The sequence below is a fragment of the Equus asinus genome, chromosome 21, assembly GCF_041296235.1.
Source record: "Equus asinus isolate D_3611 breed Donkey chromosome 21, EquAss-T2T_v2, whole genome shotgun sequence".
NCBI lineage: Eukaryota > Metazoa > Chordata > Mammalia > Perissodactyla > Equidae > Equus > Equus asinus.
In genome coordinates, this window is record NC_091810.1 from 29,167,877 (window position 1) to 29,192,517 (window position 24,641).

At 41.1% G+C, this 24,641-nt stretch overlaps 1 protein-coding gene across 3 annotated transcripts in view; it reads left to right on the top strand.

Moving 5' to 3' along the window:
- Positions 1–1,735: 1,735 nt before the first annotated feature.
- Positions 1,736–24,641, top strand: part of SHQ1 (SHQ1, H/ACA ribonucleoprotein assembly factor) — a 96,152-nt gene continuing 73,246 nt past the window's right edge. Inside the window, exons 1-6 of one of the 3 annotated variants that reach the window (XM_070492615.1) lie at positions 1,736–2,019; positions 5,660–5,724; positions 7,147–7,269; positions 8,000–8,160; positions 16,127–16,239; positions 23,152–23,279. In XM_070492615.1, the coding sequence (XP_070348716.1) occupies positions 1,877–2,019; positions 5,660–5,724; positions 7,147–7,269; positions 8,000–8,160; positions 16,127–16,239; positions 23,152–23,279 (733 nt within the window). In that variant the 5' untranslated portion in view covers positions 1,736–1,876. The remainder of the gene's footprint in view (positions 2,020–5,659; positions 5,725–7,146; positions 7,270–7,999; positions 8,161–16,126; positions 16,240–23,151; positions 23,280–24,641) is intronic. The other 2 variants (XM_070492617.1, XM_070492616.1) reach the window with 2 other exon arrangements.

The following is a 24,641-nucleotide window of genomic DNA, read 5'->3' on the forward strand; positions in this document are numbered from 1 at the left end:
TTCACTAGCTGTGTAATTCTGTGCAAACCATGGGGATATATAATGCCTACTTCATAGAGCTGTCAGGAGGGGAAAAGGAGATCATTATAAAGGATTTGGTGCAGTGCTGGCACATAATAAGTACTCAGTTAATCCCTCTGCTACCCAAGGACTGGATGAATGTGTAAAGAATACTCTTCACGGAGTCGGCCAGTGGCACAGCAGTGAAGTTCGCACGTTCCGCTTCAGTGGCCCAGGGTTCGTCGGTTCAGATCCCAGGTGCGGACATGGCACTGATTGGCAACTCATGCTGTGGTAGGCATCCCACATAGAAAGTAGAGGAAGATGGGCATGGATGTTAGCTCAGGGCCAGTCTTCCTCAGCCAAAAAGAGGAGGATTGGCAGCAGATGTTGGCTCAGGGCTAATCTTCCTCAAAAAAAAAAAAAGTACTCTTCAAATTGTTTTACACATAACCTCTTAATTTGTCTTTATCAAAACTCTTAGGTTTAAGCAGAGTGGTTTTTACTTTGACATTTTTATTTTATTTGCTCCTGTTCGTATGTTTTTCTGAGTCCTAATTAATTTTCAAGACTCATAAAAAATTGGAGGTTGAAAAGGTTTTTGAGGTTATCTGGTTCACTGTCCCAGGAGATGATTTTCACCCCCTTTCCGGTGAGATTTTAAAACCAGGAAGTAAATACTATTTCTTGGGCTATTCTAGTTACTGGTGAAATAACAGGAAGTAAAGTGAGAGGGAAGGAAGGCCAAGGGAATATGTATGGGCTGAGGGAGACTGGTGAGAGACGCAGTGGGAAAGTATGAGGAGCACACACTAAGGAGGGGAAATGCAAGGAAGAGAAGGAAAAGAGACAAAAAAAAAAAAAAGAAAGAAAGAAAAAGGACCTTGAACAAGTGCAAGGAGAAGAGTGAGAAAAGGGAAAGAGGGGAAAGCATAGAGGGACCCCAATTTGTCACTGCAGGCACCAACAGGAGTTTGAGTCACACGTTCTGGGTTCTGATAATTGTAAAATGCACGAGTATAGGACATATTGCTTAAGCCCTCCGACTCACGTTCTTTGGAGTTTATAGTGCAGATTAAATGAGATTAGCGGGATGGACGCTCTGTAAACAAGAGAACTCTACTCAAATAATTAGGAAGGGGAGAGAAAGTGGCAGAAAAACAGAGGGAGGGGCATGAAGGGGGGAGTGGGGGGAAAGGGATGGGAGAGAAATCGGGGGAGAAAGGCAGAGAGGGAGAAAGGGAAATTGTTGAAAACGCAGGCGAGAACTAAGGAAACCGCAGCAACGATGCTCCTGTGGCTTCTGCGGCGACTGCTCCAGCACATCTAGCGTTGACAACTTGCCAGATACGTTGTTAGAGCTTTACATGCATAATTTCATGCTTTCCGCTCAACATCTCTACGGGGCTAGGCTCTAGTATTATTCTCACTTTATAGAAGAGATATCTGAAGCATAGAGAGGTTTTGTAACTTTCCCAAGGCAGCTGAGAAGTGGCCAAGAAGGGATCAAACGCAGGTCTATCTGCAAAGCCAATGCTTGTTAAAACCATCTCTAAGAACCTTGAAAGAGGCTTGGTGGGTCTAAGGTGGGCTCTTGTCCGGGTGCTTCCAAATTACGCCCTCAGTTCAATTTCAGCGCACCAAGCCTTACTCGCCACGCCCTTTCTCCATCTCGCCACTAACAGCGTCCCGTCTCCTTGGAGATCGGCGTGGGGCGGGACTTCCTCTCTCACGCAGGAGCAATTCCGTCTTGAGCCGGAAGCGCCGAGACTAACAGTGCGGCTACCAGCGCGTGGGGAGCTCTTGGAGGGTTTGAGTGGCGGGTCTGCCGCGGCAGTGAGAGTGACAGACCTGGGCACCTGAGTCTGGCGCGGCGATGCTGACCCCGGCGTTCGACCTCAGCCAGGACCCCGACTTCCTGACTGTCGCCATCCGCGTGCCCTACGCCCGGGTCTCCGAGTTCGACGTCTACTTCGAGGGGGTCGACTTCAAGTTCTACGCCAAACCGTACTTTCTCAGGCGAGTTCCCGGTGTCTAGCCGAGGGAAGAACGTCTTTTGGGGATTCATTCATTCATTCATTAGATACCTGCTTATCGAGGGAGGATGACAAAGCGAGGGGCATGTCTAGATTTCACGACTGCCTTTTCCCAAGATCTTTCGGTCCTGAGGAAGTGCCCTCTCCCAGGCGTGCGCTCCAGATGCTGCACAAGTTCATTCCCTTCTTAAGCCTTCTTAAATCCCCACGTTAAAGAGATTTCGGAGCCTCTTCCAAACCATGTTTGGGACCATGTCACCTTCCTTTTCTGTTCTTTCTTTTCCTTACCTCGGGACAGCGCGCGCTGCCCGGTCCATTTGACTTTTCTCAGTCCACGTTCTGTTTATCGACCTGTTGGCTGACCGCTACCCGGTGAAATTCTCGCCTTCCTTGCCCGCTTGACACCAAAGTAGCCTCGTTCTCCTACCTCCTCGTCGTCTACTACTTCTCTGTTTGATTTTGCCCCTTAATTGTGGTTGTCGTCCCCCACGTCTCAGTGAGGGGCCTTCAGCACTTGTCTGCCTGCGTTTTCTCCCTGCAGAACCGTAAGAACAGTGGTAACAGGTAACAGTTACTTCTCACCTTCCAGGTGGGGAGCAAACAATGCATTATGTGCTTTATGTGCATTATCTCATTTAATCTTGACAGTGATCCTTGGAGGTAGGCATTATCATTAGCCCCACAATTCGTCCTAAACATTGTCAGTCCCTTGGCCCCTCCCCTTTCCTAAGCGGGAAAATCCATTCTCCTAATCTTTCCCATTCAAATGTAGCTCCAGCCTACCTTTCCTGCCTAGTATTTTCCTGATACAAACCTTCCTCTTAAGTCAAGTTGATTCCTTCACTGGGCTTGAACTAGTTTCGCTCATATTTCTATTAGGACTAACTTAATTCACCTACTTGAATATACTGCACTTCCCTGTTTCCTTACTCATTTATTCGTTTGATTTGTTTATCAAGGTAATGGTATACACCAGGCTCTGTTGTTGTTACTGGGGCTGTAATGGTGCCTCATGTAGTTTACATTTTAGTGGGGAGAGAAAAATAATAAACAAATACACATATAACTACAAATTGTGGTAAGTGCTCTAAAAGGAAATAAAGTGTGCTGATAGAGAATAAGAGAGCCTGTGTTAATCTAAAATGGCCAGGGAAAGCCTTTCTGAAGAGGTCATATTTAAGCCAAGACGTGAAGAACGGGAAGATGATGATGGTGGGAGCAAACACTTACTGACTTTTTACTCCAGCTTAGTGCTTCATGTGGATTATCTCATTTGATTTTAGCAAATCCTACTAAGTATGTTCTGTTATTTACTCATGTTACAGATGATGGATCAGAGATTCAGAGAAAACTTGTTAAATGAGACAGCATTGTAAGATAAAATAAATACAATAAAATTAAAATTTCAAAGTAAAAACCACTGTGCATAAGTCTGGGAGTGTTGATGAAGGCAGAATCTGAGGTTATGTGTGAAAGAATTTAAAGAGTTCTCTTCACTCAGGTTCATCCATTCCTTGGGTAGCAGAGGCTTGGGAGCTGGGCACACCTGGGTCTCAGCACACTTACAGTTCTGTGACTTTGGGCAAGTTGTTCAGTCTCAGTTTCCTAGTCTGTAAAGTGGGACTAATATTAGTGATTTTAAAGAGTTGATGTGAGGATTGAGATGATGCATGCATAGTCCTTATTACCATGCCTGGTAATTAACCATGTGTTCAATAAACAGTAGGTGTTATTATTTGTTAAGGGCCTGCTGTTCCAGTTGTCTGTTGCTGCATAAACAATCAAACTTAATGGTGTAAACTAACAATCATTGAAGTCCCTATCCTGGTTTCTACATGTCAGGAGTTTGGAAAGGGCTTGGCTGGGCTTGACGTCTTTCATTCAGTTGTGATCACGTGATGGCTGGACCTGGAACAACAAGGGCCTAAGCAGCTGGGGCTGGTGGGGTGAGAGGCGGAGGGCACCTCTCTTTGTGTAGTTTCAGGACCTCCCTGTGTGGTCTTTGTGTGGTCTAGTTTTGATTCCTTTGGGGAGTCGGACCACTAACAGGGTAGCTTGAAGATTTCAAGAGGGAGTATTCCCAGTGAGCAAGGCAGAATCCATGTCACCTTTATATGACCTAACCTCAGAAATCACAGTGTCACTTCTGCTTTATTGTGTTGGTTAAAACAGTTCCAGAAGTTCTTAATTCAGTTTTAAGTGGAGGGGACATAGACCCCACTGTTGGGAGGAGTCCCATGAGATGGGCCATGTTTGAAAATGCAGTTTGCTTCAGTACATCAAAGACTGATAAAGCCTCGCCCCTCCTTGAGCAACTGAGAGTCCAGCAGGGGAGGAACAAATATGACTTCACTATTGCACAGTAAGAATTGAGCTCTGTACTTATAAAGAGTTTAGGAGAAGGGAGTTGATAATAACAGCTTACATCTTCTGAGTGCTTACCAATACTGTACCAGCCACTGAGCTCTTTGTATTATCATTTCCTTCTCACAGTAACCCTGGGATAGATCCTGTTATTTTTCCCTTTTTACAGATGAGGAATCTGAGCCTTGAAGTTAATTAACTTGTACAAGGAAAGTTACAAAGCTGGTAAATGGCAGAGCCATGTAATCAATTCAGATTCTGATAGTAAAGTTAGTGTTTGTAACCATTATAATAAGCTTGATTTATCCATAAACTGACTCTTTATACTGGGCCCAGAAGGGATCTTGGTTCGGAAAATGCATTGTAGCTCCAGGAAACATTGGGATCCAGGGTGACCAGGGTGTGAAGCCCTGGGCCTTTTGGGGTCTGCCAAATTTATCATTGTTATTATTATTATTACTGTTAGAGTAGGAAGCAAGGGAGAGGGGATTATGAGAGGAAATGAGACTCATGAGGCTCAGATTGTAAGTCTGGAACGGAATGGTGCTGGCCTGATGTGCCACACAGATGAGTTTAAATTATCTAGTCAGTGTCGGGCAGCCATAGAAGCTTTTTCAAATGGAAAAGTGGTAGACTTCAGTTTTAGAAAGTTCTTTTGGGGCCTCAGTGGAAGACTGACCGAACCCAGGGTAAAGCTGGAAACAGGGAAATCAGTTCATTTCCTTTAGGCTGAAAGAGGGGAAATCCCCGTATAGTAATAATGAGATTTGAGAAAAACGCTTTTGCTTTCTACTATTTTTTAAGTATTAATTTGTCCAATATAAACAGTTGGTTTTGTTGTTTTTTTATTGTTTTCCAGTTTTTGTTTATTTGTTTCTTTTTTTTTTTGGAAGCCAATTAGTCTACCTTTATTGAGCTCCTGCTGCATCAGGCATCAGGTCTATGAATGACCCTCATTCGTTAGGAAGGGGAAAGTACTATAACACCTGATAACTAATAGTTGCTGTGGCTTTTCTTTTTAAGTCTCTATTTTATTGGTGACTGGGAGTATTCAAACAGAAAGATGAGTCATCTCTGATTTCTTTCTTCTTAGCTGGGGAAGAAATCTACTTGTTTAGTTTATAAAGTGCTAAAGAAATGCTCAGGAATTTCCATTTAAAATGGTTGATAGATTTCAATGGTAAATGTTGACCTCCTTGATAATTACTTATGCTCCTTTGTAATTAAGGACTTCATGAGACCTTATATTAAATCTACAGATTAACCCTTCCTGGAAGAATTGTAGAAAATGGAAGTGAGCAGGGGTCCTATGATGCTGATAAAGGTATTGCCTTTGGGATTTTTGTTAGTTTTTTCTTTGGATTCTTCCTGTTGGACTAACTACAGAAACATCCTTCAGGATGCCGCGGTGACCTGTAGATGTTTTGCTAGTGCAATCTGTCTCTGTCAGTCTTTATTGTTTCTTAATGTCCACTGCCTGTTATTGATAGATTTAGTAACCATTACAGTTTCTACAAATTCTTTAAAGTGTTTCACAGTATTCTTCAGAGTAAAGTTAAATTAGTTAAATACCGTGGTTCTATTTTCTAGTAGTTTTGTTTCCTACTTCCCCTAAATTTAGTAAGTGTTTAAAAGTAAAAAAAATGTGTAAGACGATAAAAGATGTAGATGATTTTAGCTGTGAATCAAATCTTTCTTGTACAGTTTTCATACTTAAAATTTAATAACATGTAGGTGAGAGAGAAACTGTCCATAGGTGACATTTGAAGGCTGATTGAATTTTCTTCTCATGATTAATAAGCCCTTCATTTCAGCTACCCATGAAGCCATTTATTTCCCCTTCATAGAAGCCACTGGGTTTCCCTTTGTCACTGGATCTGGAATAAGAATACTTTGTGTACTCTTGTCTAATTTATTCAGTGAATATTTACTGATCTTAGTGAACTAGCGTAAGGGAAGAAAAATGGGATGAAAGAGTTAAATGACAGAGTTCTAACCTATAACACAATATAATTAATGTGATAATGAAGTGTAATGAAACTGCCTTCCTAGATAGTAAATCTGCTTTTAATTGCAGATAAGTTGCATGTTGAAACAAAGTTATTAAACTTTAAAAGTAGACGGGGGTTTAGGAAGGTTGTATATATGGAGATAGTTGGCTTGAGATGTATTTTATGTATTAGAATACAGTTCAGTACACTAAAATGTTCTAAAACGTGAGAGGAGTAAGTAATGTACTAAGTTCATAGGAGAGCCTGGATGAAGTGGGTAAACCCACTGAAGGAAAGAAGTACAGAGATGGAATTTGAGTCCACCTGAGACTTTACGATATATCTCTTGAGATATCAAAGAATTTTATTAAGCTGTAATTGCTTTAATTAAGATTTTGTGTATTTTTGAAACTACTGCTATTCTCCATTGGATTAGATATCCTGATTTCCCCCCACCTAGTCCAAAAATAAATTTTATAAGTAGCTACTGGTTAACTAAGTTATAACCTTCTCAGGCCATTGAGTTTTAGAAATTTTGACTTGGACTTTTAATAGGATCAATAGGTGCAGGTGATACTGCGTAAGACTAAAGCATTCTGCAGTTTTAACGGATTAATTTCTTAGAGAGGTGACAGCTGAATCAGTGGAGCTCTAGGAAATAGAATTATATTTTACCAAAATATATATATTTCTTAGATATATTTGTGAAGTCTTAGAATATTTTCATCTAAGCATAAAATAAATTTATCTTTAAGGTATTTTTACCATTCGATTGCCCAAAGAAACTCCTGGCCAGCATTTTGAGGGGCTGAACATGTTAACTGCTCTTCTGGCGCCAAGAAAATCCAGGACTGCAAAACCACTTGTGGAAGAAATAGGTATGTGTCTTAGAATTGGGAGGAAATAAAGATGGAATATCTGGATTGCTGTGTGTTTCTAGGGGAAAGGACATATAGCAAATAGGAGAAAATACTTCAGATGACAAGATAAGGAGGTCATGTAAAAACATGTGAAAATAGCTTATTTGGTGACATGTAATTTAAAGACATAAAGAACTCTATTGAACCAGTGGGTCAGTCTCTTTTTTGGACCAACTGAAACAGCATCTCTGTTTTTGGCAAAATATTGGCCTCTTGAGCTAACATCAGACATGTACAGTTCAATAAGTTACATAAAGTGACCGCCACCTAGGTCAAGAAGTGGAGCATTTCCAGTACCCTGCGGTGCTGCTCTGTCTCCTCCTGCTTACTTCTCCCCTCCTCCTCTCCAGGGTAACACTTCCCTCAGTTTTGCCTCTTTTTGAACTGTATATATAATTCGTACAGTTGTGTTCTTTTTTGTCTGGCTTCTTTCACCTAACATTTTTGTGAGATTTATCCATATATAGCTGAGGTCCGTTTGCTTTCATTGCACTTATTATTTATACATCCTACTATTGACGGACCTTTGGGTTGGTTCCATTTTTGGCTATTAAGACTAGCAGGGCTGTGCATATTCTTATGGCTGTCTTTGGTGCATGTGAGCAGGCGTTTTTCCCTATACTTTTTCTTCCGCAGGTGGTACCTAGGAAATCCAATATTTCAGCAAATTAATATTTAACACGTTTAGGTGCTTCTGAGGTTCCTGAGGAGGGAGTAGAAGATGACGAGGACGAGTTTGACTGGGAAATTGAGCAGGTCCCCTATGAAGAGGCGTCCGAAAGAGCTTTGAACCCACAGTGCCACTATGGATTTGGGAATTTGCGGTCAGGAGTGTTTCAGCGGTTACAGGTATGCTCTCTCGAAAAGACCTTGCTATAGGGTGCTACCGTCTGGATGCCTTAACTTCAGTTCTGCTCATACTTGGAGGTTTTTGTGAAGACGGTAGCCGGTGACGTATTTGGAGCACAAAGCGCAGCCCCTTGCGTGGAGCCGTTACACAGATGTTCGCTCCGTTCTGTGGTGTTGGCTGTTCTGCCCGCTCTTACTGTGCTTATGGTTGTAAGATGTCTTGTCACTTTCTTTTTTTCTCCACTTTGTTCAGTATTCTAGACATGAGGTTTCAATAGTACAAAATGGAGCCTCTTTCTCCTCTTACTTCCTGGAAAGCTTTATGTTTTATACTTCTGAAAAATGAAAGTCATGTACTTATGGCGTGATGTCTCTTCTGTTTTCTATCTATTAATGAGACAGAATGTTCCCGATGAGAATGAGTTTGTGTCTTTTGACCAAGTTGTTTTGTCCTTGGTGTACAGTAGGCACTTTTCTCTCTTTACTCTTCCTCAGGGTTGAATGTAACCTCTTGTTAAAACGCGTTCATTTGTCCATTAGGCTAAAAAGGAATAACATCACTCTTTCTCAAACAAGGTAAGAAATTCGACTTTATTTTAGGCTATATAGGGAGATTGAAATGAATGAAATGGAGAAGAGAGATTTTGGGTTATTTTGTACTTAGGTTGTTTTATAGGAAATGCATCCCTGGAATGTTAAATGATGAAAGGGTTTGTGAACCACTAACTTGAGGTCTTAATGTTTTTTTTAAAATGAAACAGCAATGAGTGGTTTTTATTTTTACTTCATTCCTGTCTGGGTAGAGGACGTTAAACCCATTCAGAACGTGGTTTATTATAGTAAGACATACTGGAATCTTCTAAGGAAAGGTAAAGGACCTAAGTTTTAGTCCTACTCTACCTCTGTTTGGATTTGGGATGCAAGGCCAATTATTTGATCACAAACCAGTTTTGTCTCCTCTTTGTAAAATAGGGATAAATTTGCTCACCTACTTTATAAGGCCATCAAGAAAATTTAAGGAGATGCCACGTTATGAAAACTCTTTGAAAAAGAGTAAGATGCTAGAAAGACCTCTGCCCTTAAATATGTAGAATGTCTTCGAGACTCCTTAAAGGGAGCAAAATTGAGATTTACTTAAGAGCACATAACGCTGATGAGATCCTTCCTTCAAACCTTATATGCTCCTCCGCTGAATTGTGGTCTCCCCGTGTTCTCTCTCCCTGCCCACATTCTCTGCTCGTCTCTGAGGCGGTGAGAACAGAGTCAGTTTTGTCTACAGCAGAAGCTACAGTGAATGGAGTTCAGTAGTTTGGCCGAGAGCAGGTTGTGGTCAGTCTGTTTTGGGTTTGCCCGTCTCAAGTGCTGCATGAATGGTAGTAAGTACAGATTGTACATTCAGGGTGAAAGTGCCTCCTCAGGCCGGGGAACTTGGTTTCTTGGTTCCTGCTGCTGTTGAGGGAAGGTCCTTTCAAGGGGTTTCTGCCCGGTGTGAGAAGGTGCAGGAATGCCATAACATGAGCCTGGGCCAAGTCCCTGTTAGGTCGGGAGTTCTTGTATCTATTGAAAATGTTCACTAAGTGAGTAACTTAGGTTGATTTAGGAAAGAGGTTCTATTCTTTATATCTTTTCCAGTGTCTTAAGGAGTGTATCCAATCTCTAGATACGTATTATCCAGCTTAAAGAAGAAAACATTACCAGCATAGTTGGAGCCCTGTGTGTCCCTTCCTGAGGGCATCCCTCTATTTTCCCCTTGGAAATGAACCACTGAATTGAATGTTTATTATGTATTTCTGAGCATTTAGCTTGATGCTAAAATCTAAAATCATTAAATTGTTCTTCAAATTTTGATTGAGTGAACATTGCTATTCTAAACAATTTGAATGCCTGTTTTCCTCAATGTAGGAAAAAAAAGCTGTGCAAGTGTGGAAACTCTAAGGGGTAATGTCAATAGTAATACAATAGTAGTACAGGTTTATTAACCCATGTGTGCACTATTGGGATCACAGAGTTCTGAAACTAACAGCTTTTTAATGTTTAGCTTGGTGGCAAAGCTGATCTGATGTGAGTCTTTTAGTAGTTATTTTTTTTTATCCCACTTAGTGTGCATTTTCAGAAATTTTGCTGAAATAGTTACGTATTTCAATATGGGGTGCTGCCCCAGACTTCTTATATGGGGTTAAATAAAATATGGTAGGTATGTGTACCATAGTACTTTTCTAAACTCTTCAAAGAGTCTGAATCCTGAAGCTCTCCCCTCTGCAGGGTATTTGGGTAACAGAATGGACCTCTAGTGTCTGGGCAGCAACTGCTAACAGCTATTGAGTGTGTCCCTGTGCCAGGCGCTGTGCTGGGCTCTTGTGTGTATCGGCTCCGTATTAACCATTCCATCATGACATCATTTCTGGTAGATGTGCACATTTTACCAGTGGACAAACCAATGGACGTATATAGTTTTTAAAGATTATTGTGTTTTCTTACATGAATTAAATTTGAGGACTGTGGTGTCATTCGTGACAATTAGGAAATACCAGAACTTTCAAAAATCATATGTGAACCAAGGATGCCAAGAACTAAAGGACACTCTCTTTGGAGTATTAAGGTAGATGTGTTTTATGAGAGAGTGCCACAAAAATCTTACATAATGCTATTACTTGCAGAGTTCTCTTGCATTTATAACTGCGCTATTTGTGACATTCATACGACGTGCTTAAAAACTGAGTGATCCTGTAGGATTAACAATATGACCCTTTTTCTACTAGTAAATCAGCCAAAAGAAACTGAAACGATTACTGCATAAATAAGAGCTTTAAGAAACTTCACCATTTTCTCAAATAATGTTTTCTCACAAGTTTAGAGTTTCTCTAGTTCTGCCTTTGGATGAGAAAATAGTCATAAAGTTTTGTTGACTACTCATATTTTACTAGTATTTTTACGGTCTCTTTTTTTCCCTCTTAAATGAAAAATAGCTTTATTTTCTCTTATGATAAAAGCAAAATATATTCGTTATAAAAATATAATATAACAAAGAAAGGAAAACATCATCCATAGTTCTAGTATCCAGATATCTTCTCTTAATTGAATGATTTAACCCTTTGTCGGGGGGGGGGGCTCTAGTCATTCATTTTTTCCCCCTTCCAAGCATTTACATAGGGTTTGCTTGTGAACTTCTGTACTTTATAATGAGAAGAAAATAAACATATTTTTTGTTGAAACAAATTCCCTTTCAATATCCCACACCCCATACACACACACACACACACACGCACGCACGCACGCACACACACACCCACCCATATCCCTTCTTTTTTTCCTTTCTGAAATTGCTGCCAGCCACCAGGGCGCCTTTGGAAAACTGCCCTGGCTGCTCAAAGTCAGGGCTTCACAACAAGCTTCTGGCAGTGGCAGCTGCCAGCAGCAACAATCCTAGAGGCTGTGGGCGCCAACCCAGCAAGCTCCCGGGACCACTGCTGCCAGTAGCCGCAGGCCTCTGGCTTGCTGGCCTCTCCTTCCCTCAGCTGCACTGGGGACCTGAGGCTGTTGTTTCCAGGAGACCTGCTGGCCAGATGTGCACACAGTTCTTCGTTTTCCTTGGCTAGTCTCTGCCTTAATGCTGCCGAAATGTACATAAGCCTGATTTCAATCCTACAGGACCTTTTCTTGGCAATGCCCATCTTTAAATAGCTCTGATAACAGCGGCCTCGTAATGCTCTTTTTTAAAAGAGAATCACTTTTTTCCTGCTGTAGTGTAACATTTCTCATCCTCTTTTCTTCCTCCCCTTTGGTTGAATGATGCCTTAGACAAATTTCTCTACTTTGCTTTTTAGTTTGTTCCAGTTTCTCTTGAGGGTTCAGTTTGAACAGGGCCACTGTGTGTGATTGTGCCGAGGGCGAGCCTGTGTGGGGCTTGTACTGCTTTGCACAGTCACGTTCTGCCGGGTACAGACGCATAGCTGTATGTGGAGGCCTGAGTCTGGAGGCAAGGGGGCAGAGGAGAAGGGAGGATGACTGCCTTCCGACCATTTAGTTCTCGTTCCCATGAGAAGAGGGACCGTGTCTGTGTGTTTATTGCTGGAGCTTCAGCACCCAGAACAGTGTCTAGCCCAGAGCAGGCCCTCAGGCACTATTCGCTGAATGAATGATTTAATACTGAACATGGGCACAGTGCTGGGGGTACAGTAAGGAAGAAGATGGTCTAGACCCCTGCCCTCATGGAATGTTCTAGTGGAGAGAGAGACAGTCATCATGTAAACCACAAACAAACAAGATAATTTCAGATAGTGACAAGTGAAGGAAAAGGATGGGGCGCTGTGAGAGACTGAAGGGTCCTCCTTTGGCTGGGATGCCCAGAGAAGGCCCCTTTGAGGACGTGACATTTGCACCGAGTCCTGAAAGATGAGAAGGGTACTGTACATGAAAAGGCTCAGGCACAGTGGTTAAGTGCACATGTTCCACTTCGGCGGTCCGGGGTTCGCCGGTTCGGATCCCAGATGCAGACCTACACACCCCTTATCAAGCCATGCTGTGGCAGGCGTCCCACATATAAAGTACAGGGAGATGGTCACGGATGTTAGCTCCGGGCCAGTCTTGCTCAGCAAAAAGAGGAGGATTGGCAGCAGATGTTAGCTCAGGACTGATCTTCCTCAAAAAAAAAAAAAAAGAAAAATTTAAAAGAAAAAGAAAAGGCTCAGAGTTCCAGAAATGGAATGAGGTCTTGTGTGTGGCTCGGGTGTATTTGAGCCAGAAGGGGCAGGTAGGAGGTGAGGTTGAAGCAGGAGATGGGCTAGATGATACAGAGCTTTGAGCTGTGCAAGAGTCTGGGTTTCTTCTCAGTGTGGTTAGTGTTTTGAAATGCCTGTGGTTGCTTCAGTCCATTATCCTCTGAAATGTAGAGTTATCTACCAAGACTCACTGATTATATGACTTTATATCTGGTCCACATGAAATAATGAAGTGGGGCATTTTAATCCCTGTTGTTTTTTTTTTTCCCCAGTTTTTTTTTTTTTCTTATTGCTGCCAGCAAGTGAGGAAACTGAAGGGGAGGGATGATATGTATGCTCAGTAGGAAGTCAGCCTTTGAGGAACAGGGAACAGCAGTGGAATAGGGACAGAGAGAAAGGAAACCGACGTTACTGAATGTGTCAAGCCCTGTACTTGATGCCTTTACTTGTATTATTTCATTTAATCTTCACAACAGCCTGTAGTCGACGGAATGATGTGCCCCCGCAAGATGTCCACAGGCTAATCCCTGGAACATGTGAATATGTTACATTACATGGCAAAAGGGACTTGGCAGATGTGATGAAAGATCTCGTGCAGGGGCGATTATCCTGGCTTATCCAGATGGTCCCTGTCTAATCACCAGATCCTCATAAGAGGGAGGAAAGAGTGTCAAAGAGGAAAGGAGAAAGCCGTGCGATGATGGAGGCCCATGGGGGAGAGGCTTTGTGATGGGGCGGTGGGCCAAGGAGTGAGGACAGCCGGCTTCTAGGATGGAAAAGGCAAAGAAACAGAATCTCCCCAGAACCTCCGGAAAGGGACCATCCCTGCCTTCACCTTCGTTTTAGCCTGGTGAGACTGGCGTTGGACTTCTGACCTCCAGAGCTGTAAGAGAATAAATTTGTGTTGCGTGAAGCCACTGTTTATAGTAATTTATTATGGCAGCAAGAGAACTAATACCCAGCCCTATGATGGCATTGTCACTTGTTTTACAGTTAGGAGGCTGAGGGTGGTCAGAGAGGTTGTACAAGTAGACTGGAGCTGGCTTTTAAGTTCAGGCTTGTCTAACTCCAAAGTCACGTTTTTTCTACTTCATCAGCGTGCTTTCAGAAGTGTGTGTGAGATGGGGGGCGGGCAGGGAACTCCTTGGAGCTAGGAGGAGGAAAGAGGGTGTGTGCCTCAGGGTGCTGGGGAGAGGGACGTGGGGTCCACAGGCAGGAAACGGCTCTCCAGGCATCCATCTAGCTGAGGTCAGTCCTGCAGCTCCAGTACAGCTCCTCTCCTCCAGGGTCTGCATCAATGGCCTTGCTCAGCTCTGCGGCTGGAGCAGCTCATTTGAGGCAGGTGAGGAAGTGGGGAAGCGAGGAAGAGCCCAGGTTGCACTGCTGGGGAAAGAGATGCTTCTGGTGGAGTGAGCTGGAAGTCTGAAAGTATTTTCCCATGGAAACATTGCTGAGCACTTGTTAAACTCTTTGTATGGTGAGTGTTCTATTTCAAGTTTATTGTCAAGTGGATAAACTTGTGGGTTGCCCCGAGAATCTAATTACTATTTATAATAGTATTTCTATAAGAAAATACATCTAGGTCTCCCAAAAGTAAATTGTAAAAGAACTTTTGGAATGCAAAGTTTTATAAGTTTGGGGACAGCCAGTCATCTGACTTTTGCCCAGAATGTTTGTACTTACAAGTATTAAGATGTTCTGGATATGACTTCCAAAAAGTTCCCTGGGCCCTTTCATTGTTTTAGAATGTGCTTAGATTCAATGTTGTTGATATTATTTGACCTAAACGGATTGTGGTAGGGATGAAAGAATTTTTTCTTTTAATGCAGCAATTTTGATTGTGTGGGGAGGCTGTGTCGTCATCTCTTCCTGGCTAGTTCAGCCTCGCTCATTGCCTTGTAATGATTTTGCATTACAGCTGTCGACTTTAGGCCTGATTATTAGGCACTAACCTGTCTTTCCATTTACAGATTTTTAACAGTTTATGTCCACAACTCTCTGCCAAGTTCTTTCCCATGATTTCTTTTCAGCTAATATTCTTTAAGCTTCTTCCAGTTTCCATACTTCTCGCTTGGGGTTGGTAGTAGGAGTAGGGGGGAGGGGTTGAAGAAAGTAAAAAAGATATAGTTCTGGGAATATTTTGCACTGTAAAAGATTTCTTTGCTTCATAATTCCAATCAAGAGAAAAAAGACCATGTGGTATCCTAGGCAGTTTTCCTAAGATATCTGTTTTTTGCAGGATTTGGCTTGGGAAACGTGCTACATATCAGTGTATATATATATCTAGGTGAAGATGATTATAGTGAAGTTGAATATTAATTAGGATTAGATTTTCAAATTTTCAAATGGAAAGGCATATACATCACAGTTGCCTTAAAAATTCAAAGGTCTGCTCATAAAGTAGAATGTCCACAGTTTTGTGCATAAGTGTTGTATGGTCATCCTTATTTGAGACCAGCTGAGCGAGACCATAGGATGAAACAAAAGCACTGTGTGGATTTCTGATAGTCAAACCATTCACCTGTAAAAAAATGATTAAAGAAGACAATTTAGGTGATACAAACAAACTTTATTTAACACTTGATGAAGTGGACAGTCTCCATTTGGAGAACTGCAGAATGGGGCAGAAGGCGGAAGCTTTTATAGGATGAGGAATAAAGAAAAACGAAGAGACAACTGGAAAATATCTGGCTGGGGCCGCTTAGTCAACCTTGTTTGGAGTGAGAAGGAACAAGGAAGTAAATGTGGAGCCCAGAGTTGACATTTGGGGCTTGGGGGTTGGCTGACTGGATAGCCTGCATTCCGGTCAAGCAGAGCATTCACAGCGAGACGGAAGTTATCTAAGTGTTGGCAGGAGCAGCTCCATCTTGGGTCCTGAAGTTTATTCCAACATGCCTTTAATAACTTTGAAATCTCTAGCAGTAGATAGGGAGTGAGTAGAGAATTATATATTTCTGTTTGCTTGCAGGGGTTTATTCTGTTTTTTTTTTATGTTAAACTTTTTATAGGCTTAGTATATGTTAATCAGTGTGTTGTAAGGATTAAATGGGAGAATTTATGTGAAAGGTTCCCGCAGGGCCTGGCAAGTAGTAGTTGTTTAACAAACATTTGCAGGCTCTGAATCTAAGTGTCACAGGTGGCACCATGGCTTACTGATCAACCAGATTCTTCCTGTGTGTCGGCATTTTGTGCAAAATTAGGTTTTTCAGTTCTAAAACAATTATTCTTTCTTTTCTGGGTGTCCTTAGGATGAACTGAGTGATGTTATTGATATTAAGGATCCAGATTTCACTCCTGCCACTGAACGAAGGCAGAAACGCCTGGCTGCTGAGCTGGCCAAATTTGATCCTGACCATTATCTGTGAGTACTGAGTTTTTTGAGGATTACATAGCTTACTTGACATTTATTTAAAATTTTTTGAGTGTCTTTTTAACTATGCTAGGCCTGTGCTTTGTGGATTCTAGAAATCAGTGATGGCTCAAGACCTTAATTGACATTTGACTGAACCTACAACTGTTATACCTCTGTGATCTTTGTCAGATGTTGCTTCTTAGCAGTTCACTACAGCAAGAGTACTCTTCTAATACACTTCTTTGAGTTTTTCTCTCCAGGCATAAAAATAGAACGCTGAATGCCTGAGAATATTTACAGTTCTTTTAAGTAGACTTTTTATGATTAAGGGTCTTGAAGAATTTGAATCTACATATAACTGCATTTCTTGGCTGATCCACAGATTTCCTAATACTTTCATCCACCAGCGCCTGTAATCAAGGATCTATTTCAAATTAACAAATAATTATTCTTTGTGGTCGGGTATAAATAAAATCTAATTTTAAGTTTTGCTCTATTTCCCACCTGCATTAATGTGTCTTTAGCCATAAAGCATCTCTAGTAGGCTTATATTTGCCTAGGGAACTTATCTAATTAAGGATAGGTAAATAATCACTAGAGGAGAGATTGTGATGTGTTTCATTGGCCAGGATAACAGTACTTCTTCCAAGGAAGTGATTGTCATCTGGCCTGTGTGGGCTCCCCTAGGATGTGTGTCGATGTTGATGGAGACCTCAATTATTATTCTTCCCAAGCTCTGGGCCAACAATTTCCAAACTGTTATATATGCAGCTATAATCATCATATTCCCTTATATTTGTATAGTGCTTTCAGCTTATCAAGTGCTCTCATGTGATTATGTAATTCGCTTTTCACAACAGCTGACGAAAAGAGGTTAAGGGACTTGCCCAAGGTCACACCACTACTAAGTGGCTTGGCCAGGGCTTGAGAAGAGTCTTTCCATTTGTCATTTTGTATTTCCTTTTCATGTCGACTATTTCAGTTGAACTGCTGTTGCTCTTTTGATTAACATTCTATCTCCTGTGACACAGTGGGAGACTAATTGGAATGGCAGAAATATATCTTGTGATGTGCAAATGCATTGAGTGATGTGTAGTGATAAATGGTCGGACTGTTCTGCATCCTAAGGGAAACGGGGTAAGAGCAGGGTGTGTTATGTTTGCGGGACAGCTGAGAGATTCAGCTCCGTTTACTTTGCCCTTTCTAATTACCTTTCTCTCTCCAATTGTGGTTTTAAAGGTCCACTGAAGAGTAATTTGAAGAAACCTATTTAAAATCATGCTGAATATTTAAAGTGGAAATTTCATCGTCAGCAAATTTCTTGGGCAAGCATGAAAACAGAATGAACTTTACAAGACTGAAATTTCAAGAGGGAGGGAACTTAATTAGAAGAACTGCCCTATCTCTTCTCTTCTAAAACTAGAAGAATAACTATATGGCCTGAGAGAATTAGGAAATTGGAATTTCTAGTTAGCAGTGTGGTATTATAAGCAGCCCTTATTTTCCTCCAGCTTCTGTGTTGCTTATCCGGAAGCTCATTTTCTTTAATAGTATGCATGAAATGTTCTTTCCATTTCTCAAGGAAGAGGTCCTCGTCCATGAGTGGTTTAAATTTAGTCATGGGCAAGTTGGAGAGTGGGAGCCATGAGGTACCGGTTCTTTGTGACTTTTCTGGCAGCAATAAGACTGGCTAACTGCAATTTTTGTGGTATTTATTACTCATTATTCATACTGGCCGACTGACTCATGCAAATATGTTAATATTAAATGAAGTGCAAGTAAAATACTTTTAAATTTTTATTAAAATTTTTTTAGCTCAGTGCTTTTTTTGTTGTTCTTAATGGTTAATACAGTGGAAGAAAAGATTTACTTTAAATTCTTATCTACCATGCAGATAATACATTGCGTGTGTTATACATTTATATATGTAAATGTAATAGATGTGTAATACATAATATGTGTTACATTAGTGTAATATATGACATTTTCGAGTTGTTTGACTTGTCCTTACAAGTCACAGTGTCTTCTCATTTTGTCAGATGTTTTGGGAGCTTAAGGAAAACAAATTTTAATTTCACTCTAAACTTTTTTTTTTTTTAAAGATTGTACCTGAGCTAACAAACTATTGCCAATCTTTTTTTTTTTTTTCCCTGCTTTTTCTCTCCCACTCCTCCCAGTACATAGTTGTATATTTCAGTTGGGGGTGCTTCTAGTTGTGGCATATGGGACGCTGCCTCAGCGTGGCCTGTTGAGTGGTGTCATGTCCATGCCCAGGATCCAAATGGGCGAAACCCTGGGCCACCGCAGCAGAGCGTGCGAACTTAACCACTCGGCCATGGGGCTGGCCTCTTAATTTCACTCCAGAACTGAACACAGTGAGGTAAATTGATTGTATAGAAAAATTTATACTTTTCAAAGGCACATATAAATGACTTTGGGTTATTATTGTTTTAAAAGTCCTTTGTTGTAAAATCTGGGTGCCAGTGTGTGATCTCCCTCCCACCCCACCCCCTGCCCAAATTTTGTAACTCATCAGAATGCTGGGCATATAGATGACCCATAAACATTTATTTTTTTTGGTTATCCATTCCTTGCCATTTATAATTCTTTTTGGGTGTTATTTTTACAGTAAAGTATGTTGAAGGCGTCTTGAAACATTCTTTAATAGTCTTTCCTCTTTTGCTTATTACAGCCAAGTGTTCATATTTCTCTTGCCGAGAGTGGTTTTTTGCCCTTCCCAGGCAAATTGTTTTATAATTGTTGGCATATTTTTTACTTCAACAATTCATAAAATCTTACCTATTTCCTTCTTTGGAAAATAAAAGAATTTAGTCAACAGTCAAAATATCTGAGAGATAAGAAAAGGGACAAAAATGATCATAAAGCATTTGGGTGCCATTTTAAATGGAATTTACAGGGCTAGGAATTTATTAAAGAAGATGGTATACTGACCAGGCACTTGGATTTGTTGAGATCTCAAAACCACAGGTAGTAATTACGAGGCTGAGAAGAGGGTCACCTGCTTCCAGGGGGCTCTCTGCTCACAGTAGCGAGCTTGGGACGAAGCATTAGAATAACATTTCATTGATTCCTTCTTTCATGTCTGCACTTGCTTGTTCGAGAAATACCTGTTTGAATGACCTCCATGCCAGGCAGTGTTGCAGGCAGCAAGGAGAGTGTGGTCAGTCCACCCAGGGAGCTGCACTCCTGGGGCTTGCATTCTAGCGGGGAAGTAGACAGTATTTCGACTGTGATAAGTGCTGAGAAGAAAAGCCAGGCTTAGGGTTTAGAGAGCGACTAGGCATCTCACTGCCTCCTCTATTTCAACATGTTCAAAATGGAACTCATCATTTTACCTGTAAAGTCTTCCTGAATTTTCTACTTGGTGCAGTGCCCCATGTTTCACCCCCATCATCCAGGTTAGAAACCTGGGATTCCTCTTTGCCTTCTTTCCTATCCCACACTTTCAGTCAATCCTGAAGTTGTGCCTATGCTCTTTGCGGTTTCCTTCACTCCAGTCAGTTCCCAGTCCTTGTCTGTGTCTGGCTCATTGCAGCGGTCTCCTAACTGGGCGTCTCTCACTCCAGCCTGGACTTCTGCAGATCCATCAGCTGTAAGACCACCAGTATGACGACTTACGTGCCGAACGTGAAAATCTGCTTAACCCCTTCCTGGGTTCTTTGCTTAAAGTATAAGCTCTTAACGCCTTAGCATGGTACAGAAAGTTCTCTGTGATCTGGACCCTGCCTGCCTCTGGAACATCTCTTTTCCCACTCCCTGCCCAAGTTTTATTGCAGCAGTAATGACTGCATTTCCCCACCTTCCCACACCGCTTCTCACACACTTTTACTCAGGGTATCCTTTGCTGGCCCTTTTCTCCCCTGTCCCACCTTGCCTGAAGAACTTTTACTTATCCTTTAGGCCTGGGCTCAGTTGTCACCCGCTGGCACCCTCCCTTCCATACTGGTGGAGCAAGTGCTCCTGGGGTAGCTCATCTTGTTTTTGCCACATTGTTTTATGACGTTCTGTGTTTGTGTCTGTGGTTCCCATTAAATTGTGGGTCGTGAAGGGCAGGGAGTGAGTCCTACCGATCTTCTTCTCCCTGATGCTGCATGTAGAGGGCACCCAGTGGATGCTTGTTGAATTAATGGCATTTAAAAACTTGACAGTAATTCATTCCGAAAGTAGAACATCAGTCAACCTCAGATCCTGTTTACAAAACTCTTAAATCACGGACAGTGTAAAGAATAACCCATAACAGTTTAGATTACTGGGACTGTATTAGTGATTTTACTCAAAATAATCACTTAAACATTTTGACTTTTTTTGGGGGGTCCTGGAGGTGGTAGAGACATCGTTTGACAAAGGCATTTTTTTCTCATCATTTTTCTCCTAGGGGAAAAACCCAGCATCTTTTCAGATGAGCTCTTTATCTTCTACCCTTGACTGAAATGTCCTCAGTGTTCCAGTTCCAACACCCTTTTCTCTCACTCGGCGAGTTCTCCCTGGGCGATTCTGTCATCTTCTTTGGCCTTTAGTAACTGTTTAAATGCTCATGACTCCCATGTGTCTCTCTTGAGCCTCAGATTTGTATACCTAACAGCCTATTGAACAGGTCCCTGTATGTCCTACAGGACACCTCAAACTCAGTGTGTTCCAAGCAGAAGTCATTACCTTTCCACTCAGGTCTGTTAGCGTCCCATGTTCCTGTCTCAACAAGGAGTACACTTGTCCACTGAATTCTTGACGCCAGAATCCTGAGCATCAGCCTTGACTCCTGGCTCCTCAAGCCTTCCATCCCAAGGATTCCAGCTTCTGACTATAGGTCAGACCGGTGCACTTTGCTCCACGTCTACTGCCACTAACCTCTTCTCGGCCATTGTTATTTCCGTTCCTGCGGGCTTGTTCCTTTAAGCCATTTTGCAAACGGCAGTGAGAGTGATGTTCTAAAACACACTGATGTCAGTCCTCTCTGTAAAAGCTTTTAAGTGTTAGTTGTTCTTAGGGATAAAAATCTACAAGATTTTTTAACATGGCTTACAGGCTTGTCACCACAACATATTATTTTCAGCTGTTTTCAACTTGTTTTTTTAAACGTGACTTCTTTTTTCCTAGTCTTTGCTAACTTTTCTTTCAGCCCAGAATACTCTCTCCCACCCCTCTTAATCTAGTTAATTGTTAATTATCACTTAGCTGTTGGCTTAGATATTTCCTCCAGGGACCTCGCCTGTCATCCCATTTTGTGCAGACTCTTGTACTGTTATGTCATAGCACTTACACTGTATTGTAATTGTTTGAGTCTCCCATGAGACTCTGAGGGCCAGGCCTGCCTGTGTCTTGTCAGCAGCGTAACCCCAGTGCCCAACATAGAGCTTGGAACCTGGCACAAAGTCAGTCCTTTTTGTTGGCTTATTTAGCATTTTAGCCATTTACTCTTATTCCTTAACCTTTTTGAAATTCATTTCCTGTAAAAAGTTCACATCCTGATTTGTGGGTGAAAGTCTGTAGTAGAGCCTCAATTCCAAAGAGTTTTGCTTCACTTTCAAGAGAGAGAATTAGCTAATAAGAGACTCTTGGCGGGATTAGTTTATAAAACATCTTCTTTATCCTAGTCTTACATGCCTTGTGCACTAGACAAAAATTGATATTGAGAATTACTATTTTAAGATAATTGCGATTCAGTTTTGTCCAATGTGTACTTTATTTCCTCAAGTATAAAAATAGAATGTTTATATTGGTTAATAGCTTGGATTCCAGAGTAAGATTTAAGTGAGTCCAAATCTTGACCATACTTCTTACTGGTTCTTTGACCTTGGCCATCATTTACAACTTTTCCAACCTTCAGTTTCCACCCTATTCCACTCCCGTGTAAAGTGGGAGTGTAAATAGTAGCCCCTGCCCATGGGGATGGTGTGCGGATTCAAGGAAATAATGGACAAAAAGCATTTAGTGTTGTGCTTGGCACACACAAAGCATCACTAAGTTATCAGTGATACTTCTAATTTTAAGAAGACTTGAGTATCTCTGTTGAAAGAAAGAAGTATTTGAGGTCATAAAACTATCAGCTAGAAAATCCAACTTATCAAAACAACCAATTCCTTGAGTTTCTAATTAACTGAAATATGAATGAATTTGTCATCATGAGTTAGACGTTTTGTCATTCTTTTCCCAAGAATAGCGATTTCCAACTTTGAGCGCAAGATAGCATACTTTCTGAATGTGTCCTCTAATTTCTGAATGAGTGTCCTCCAGAGTATACTTTGAGTGTAACAGTTACTTTTCAAGTTAAAACTGAGAAAGTAAAGTACAGGAAAATTAGTTTTCTGTTCTCGACAAAGGTTGCTTTTATCTTTTTTCAGTAGTTTTAAATGAAGGAACTATTAAGATTAGCGTAGCTAAATAAAATGCATCTTGGAAGAAGATGAGTGCATATGCTCAAAAGTGATGGATGTGTGTGTGGAGCTTCTTTGTGGATATGCAGTATCCCGAATTTCCTATTTGTGTGTTTATTTTTCTTTCCTAGAGTTAAAAGATTCTTTCCTTTATTGTAACCTTACCAAAATCTGTGGTACTTAGAAACCTAGCACAAGTGCTAGGCTTAGTCTGTGTGTGTCCAGATTTGCTTCATCCCTCACCACTCAGCACAAGGAGGGGACTTCGTGGTGGAACGGGTCTTCTCCGTACCTTCTGTCTAAAGAGGTCGGAAACGTCACATCCCTTTAGTCAGATGCTCACTTTTTGTTTTATGGGGATTAGTAACCACAAAAAAAGTAAATATAGTGCTCAGTCTTTCCTTGAAACATGCTTTGAATTAACAATCTATATTTCTAGTGCAAGTGTGATGAGTTAAGATTTTAAAAAATGAAAACCAGCCCAATTCTATGTAACAAGCCCATTCAACATTTTTTTTTTTTTTTCCAGTGCTGACTTTTTTGAAGATGAGGCAGTTGAACAGGTTTTGAAGTATAATCCTTGGTGGACTGATATCTATTCAAAAATGACAGCCTCTTTGGGAAAGAGTCAGGAGCAAGAAAATCATGCTGCGTTAGGTAAGAACCTCAAAATTAGGCTCATTTGTTTACCACCTTCCCTGTTATTAAGCACACAATTGTAATTGACTAGTAGAGTGCAGATCTTATTCTGGTTTGCTGATTTTCGAAATGGGGCCTTCACCCTGGACTGGAAAATGCTGCTCAATAATTAGACTTATTTTTCTTGGATAATTCTTTTGAAGTGTGTTTTTCTTTTGAATCATTGGGGTCCTTTTAAAATTTTTATTTAAGTAAATTTAGGGACATTAACACACAGGACATTTTTAGTTGTTGAATAATCTGTTTGAGGGATCTGAATATTCCTCTGTGGTCAGGGCATTTGAGTATTAGTAATGGTGGGAAAAAAGACCCAGTTTTCATTCCCTTTGTTGAATGAATTTGATATGCCTGCCCCAATTTTTTCACAAGTGCTTTTAAGTAGGAATAGTTATCCTCATTATCTGTACCTTACAGAGAGCAGGTGGACCAATTTTTACCAATGAAAGCCGAGCTGGGGGGTTTTAGGAGCCCCGGGAGATGGCTGTATCATGTTTAACATTAGGCCAAATGTTATCCACAGAGTCCTTTCTTTAGATGGTCGTTTTATTACCACCTTCTCTAAGTTGGAGGTTGTTATAGTAAGTCTGTAAATTAGAGTTATAACAGTTTCAGATAGATCAAAAATAGAAGGCCCATGTTTTCTGTCGCATTGATTTGGCTTTTATTTATATATTAAAAATAAAATTTTAGTGTTAAAATGAAAGCGTATATGTGCGCGTGCACACCTGCATACACCTACATACATTAAACGGAATGTAGGACCTCCCAAAGTCCTCTTCCTGAAAGTAATCACTGTTAACAATTTTGGGGTATTTTTTTTTTCTGCTGAGGAAGATTCACTCTGAGCTAACATCTGTTGCCAGTCTTTCTCTTTTTTTGTTTGAGGAAGACTAGTCCTCAGCTATCTGTGTCCATCTTCCATCTTCCTCACTTTGTATGTGGGTTGCCACCGCAGCATGGCTGACAAGTGGTGTGGGTCCATGCCCGAGATCTGAACCTGTGAACCCAGGCTGCCAAAGTGGAGCACACTGAACTTAACCACTACACCACGGGGCTGGCCCCCAATTTTGGAGTATTTTTAATGCATATACTCACATCTAAATATTTGCTTTAAGAAATTTATACACATAGACTCATAAATACACTCTCTTCTTACCTTGCTTTCTCTTGATTGTAGTATATGTTGTACATCTTCCATATCAGCACTTGCGGTTCTATGTGAATGCCAGCTTAGTATTCTCTTGTGTATTTGTATCATGATTGATGAATGTTTTGGCTGTTCACTACTGATGGACATTTGGGTTGTTTATAGTTTTCTGC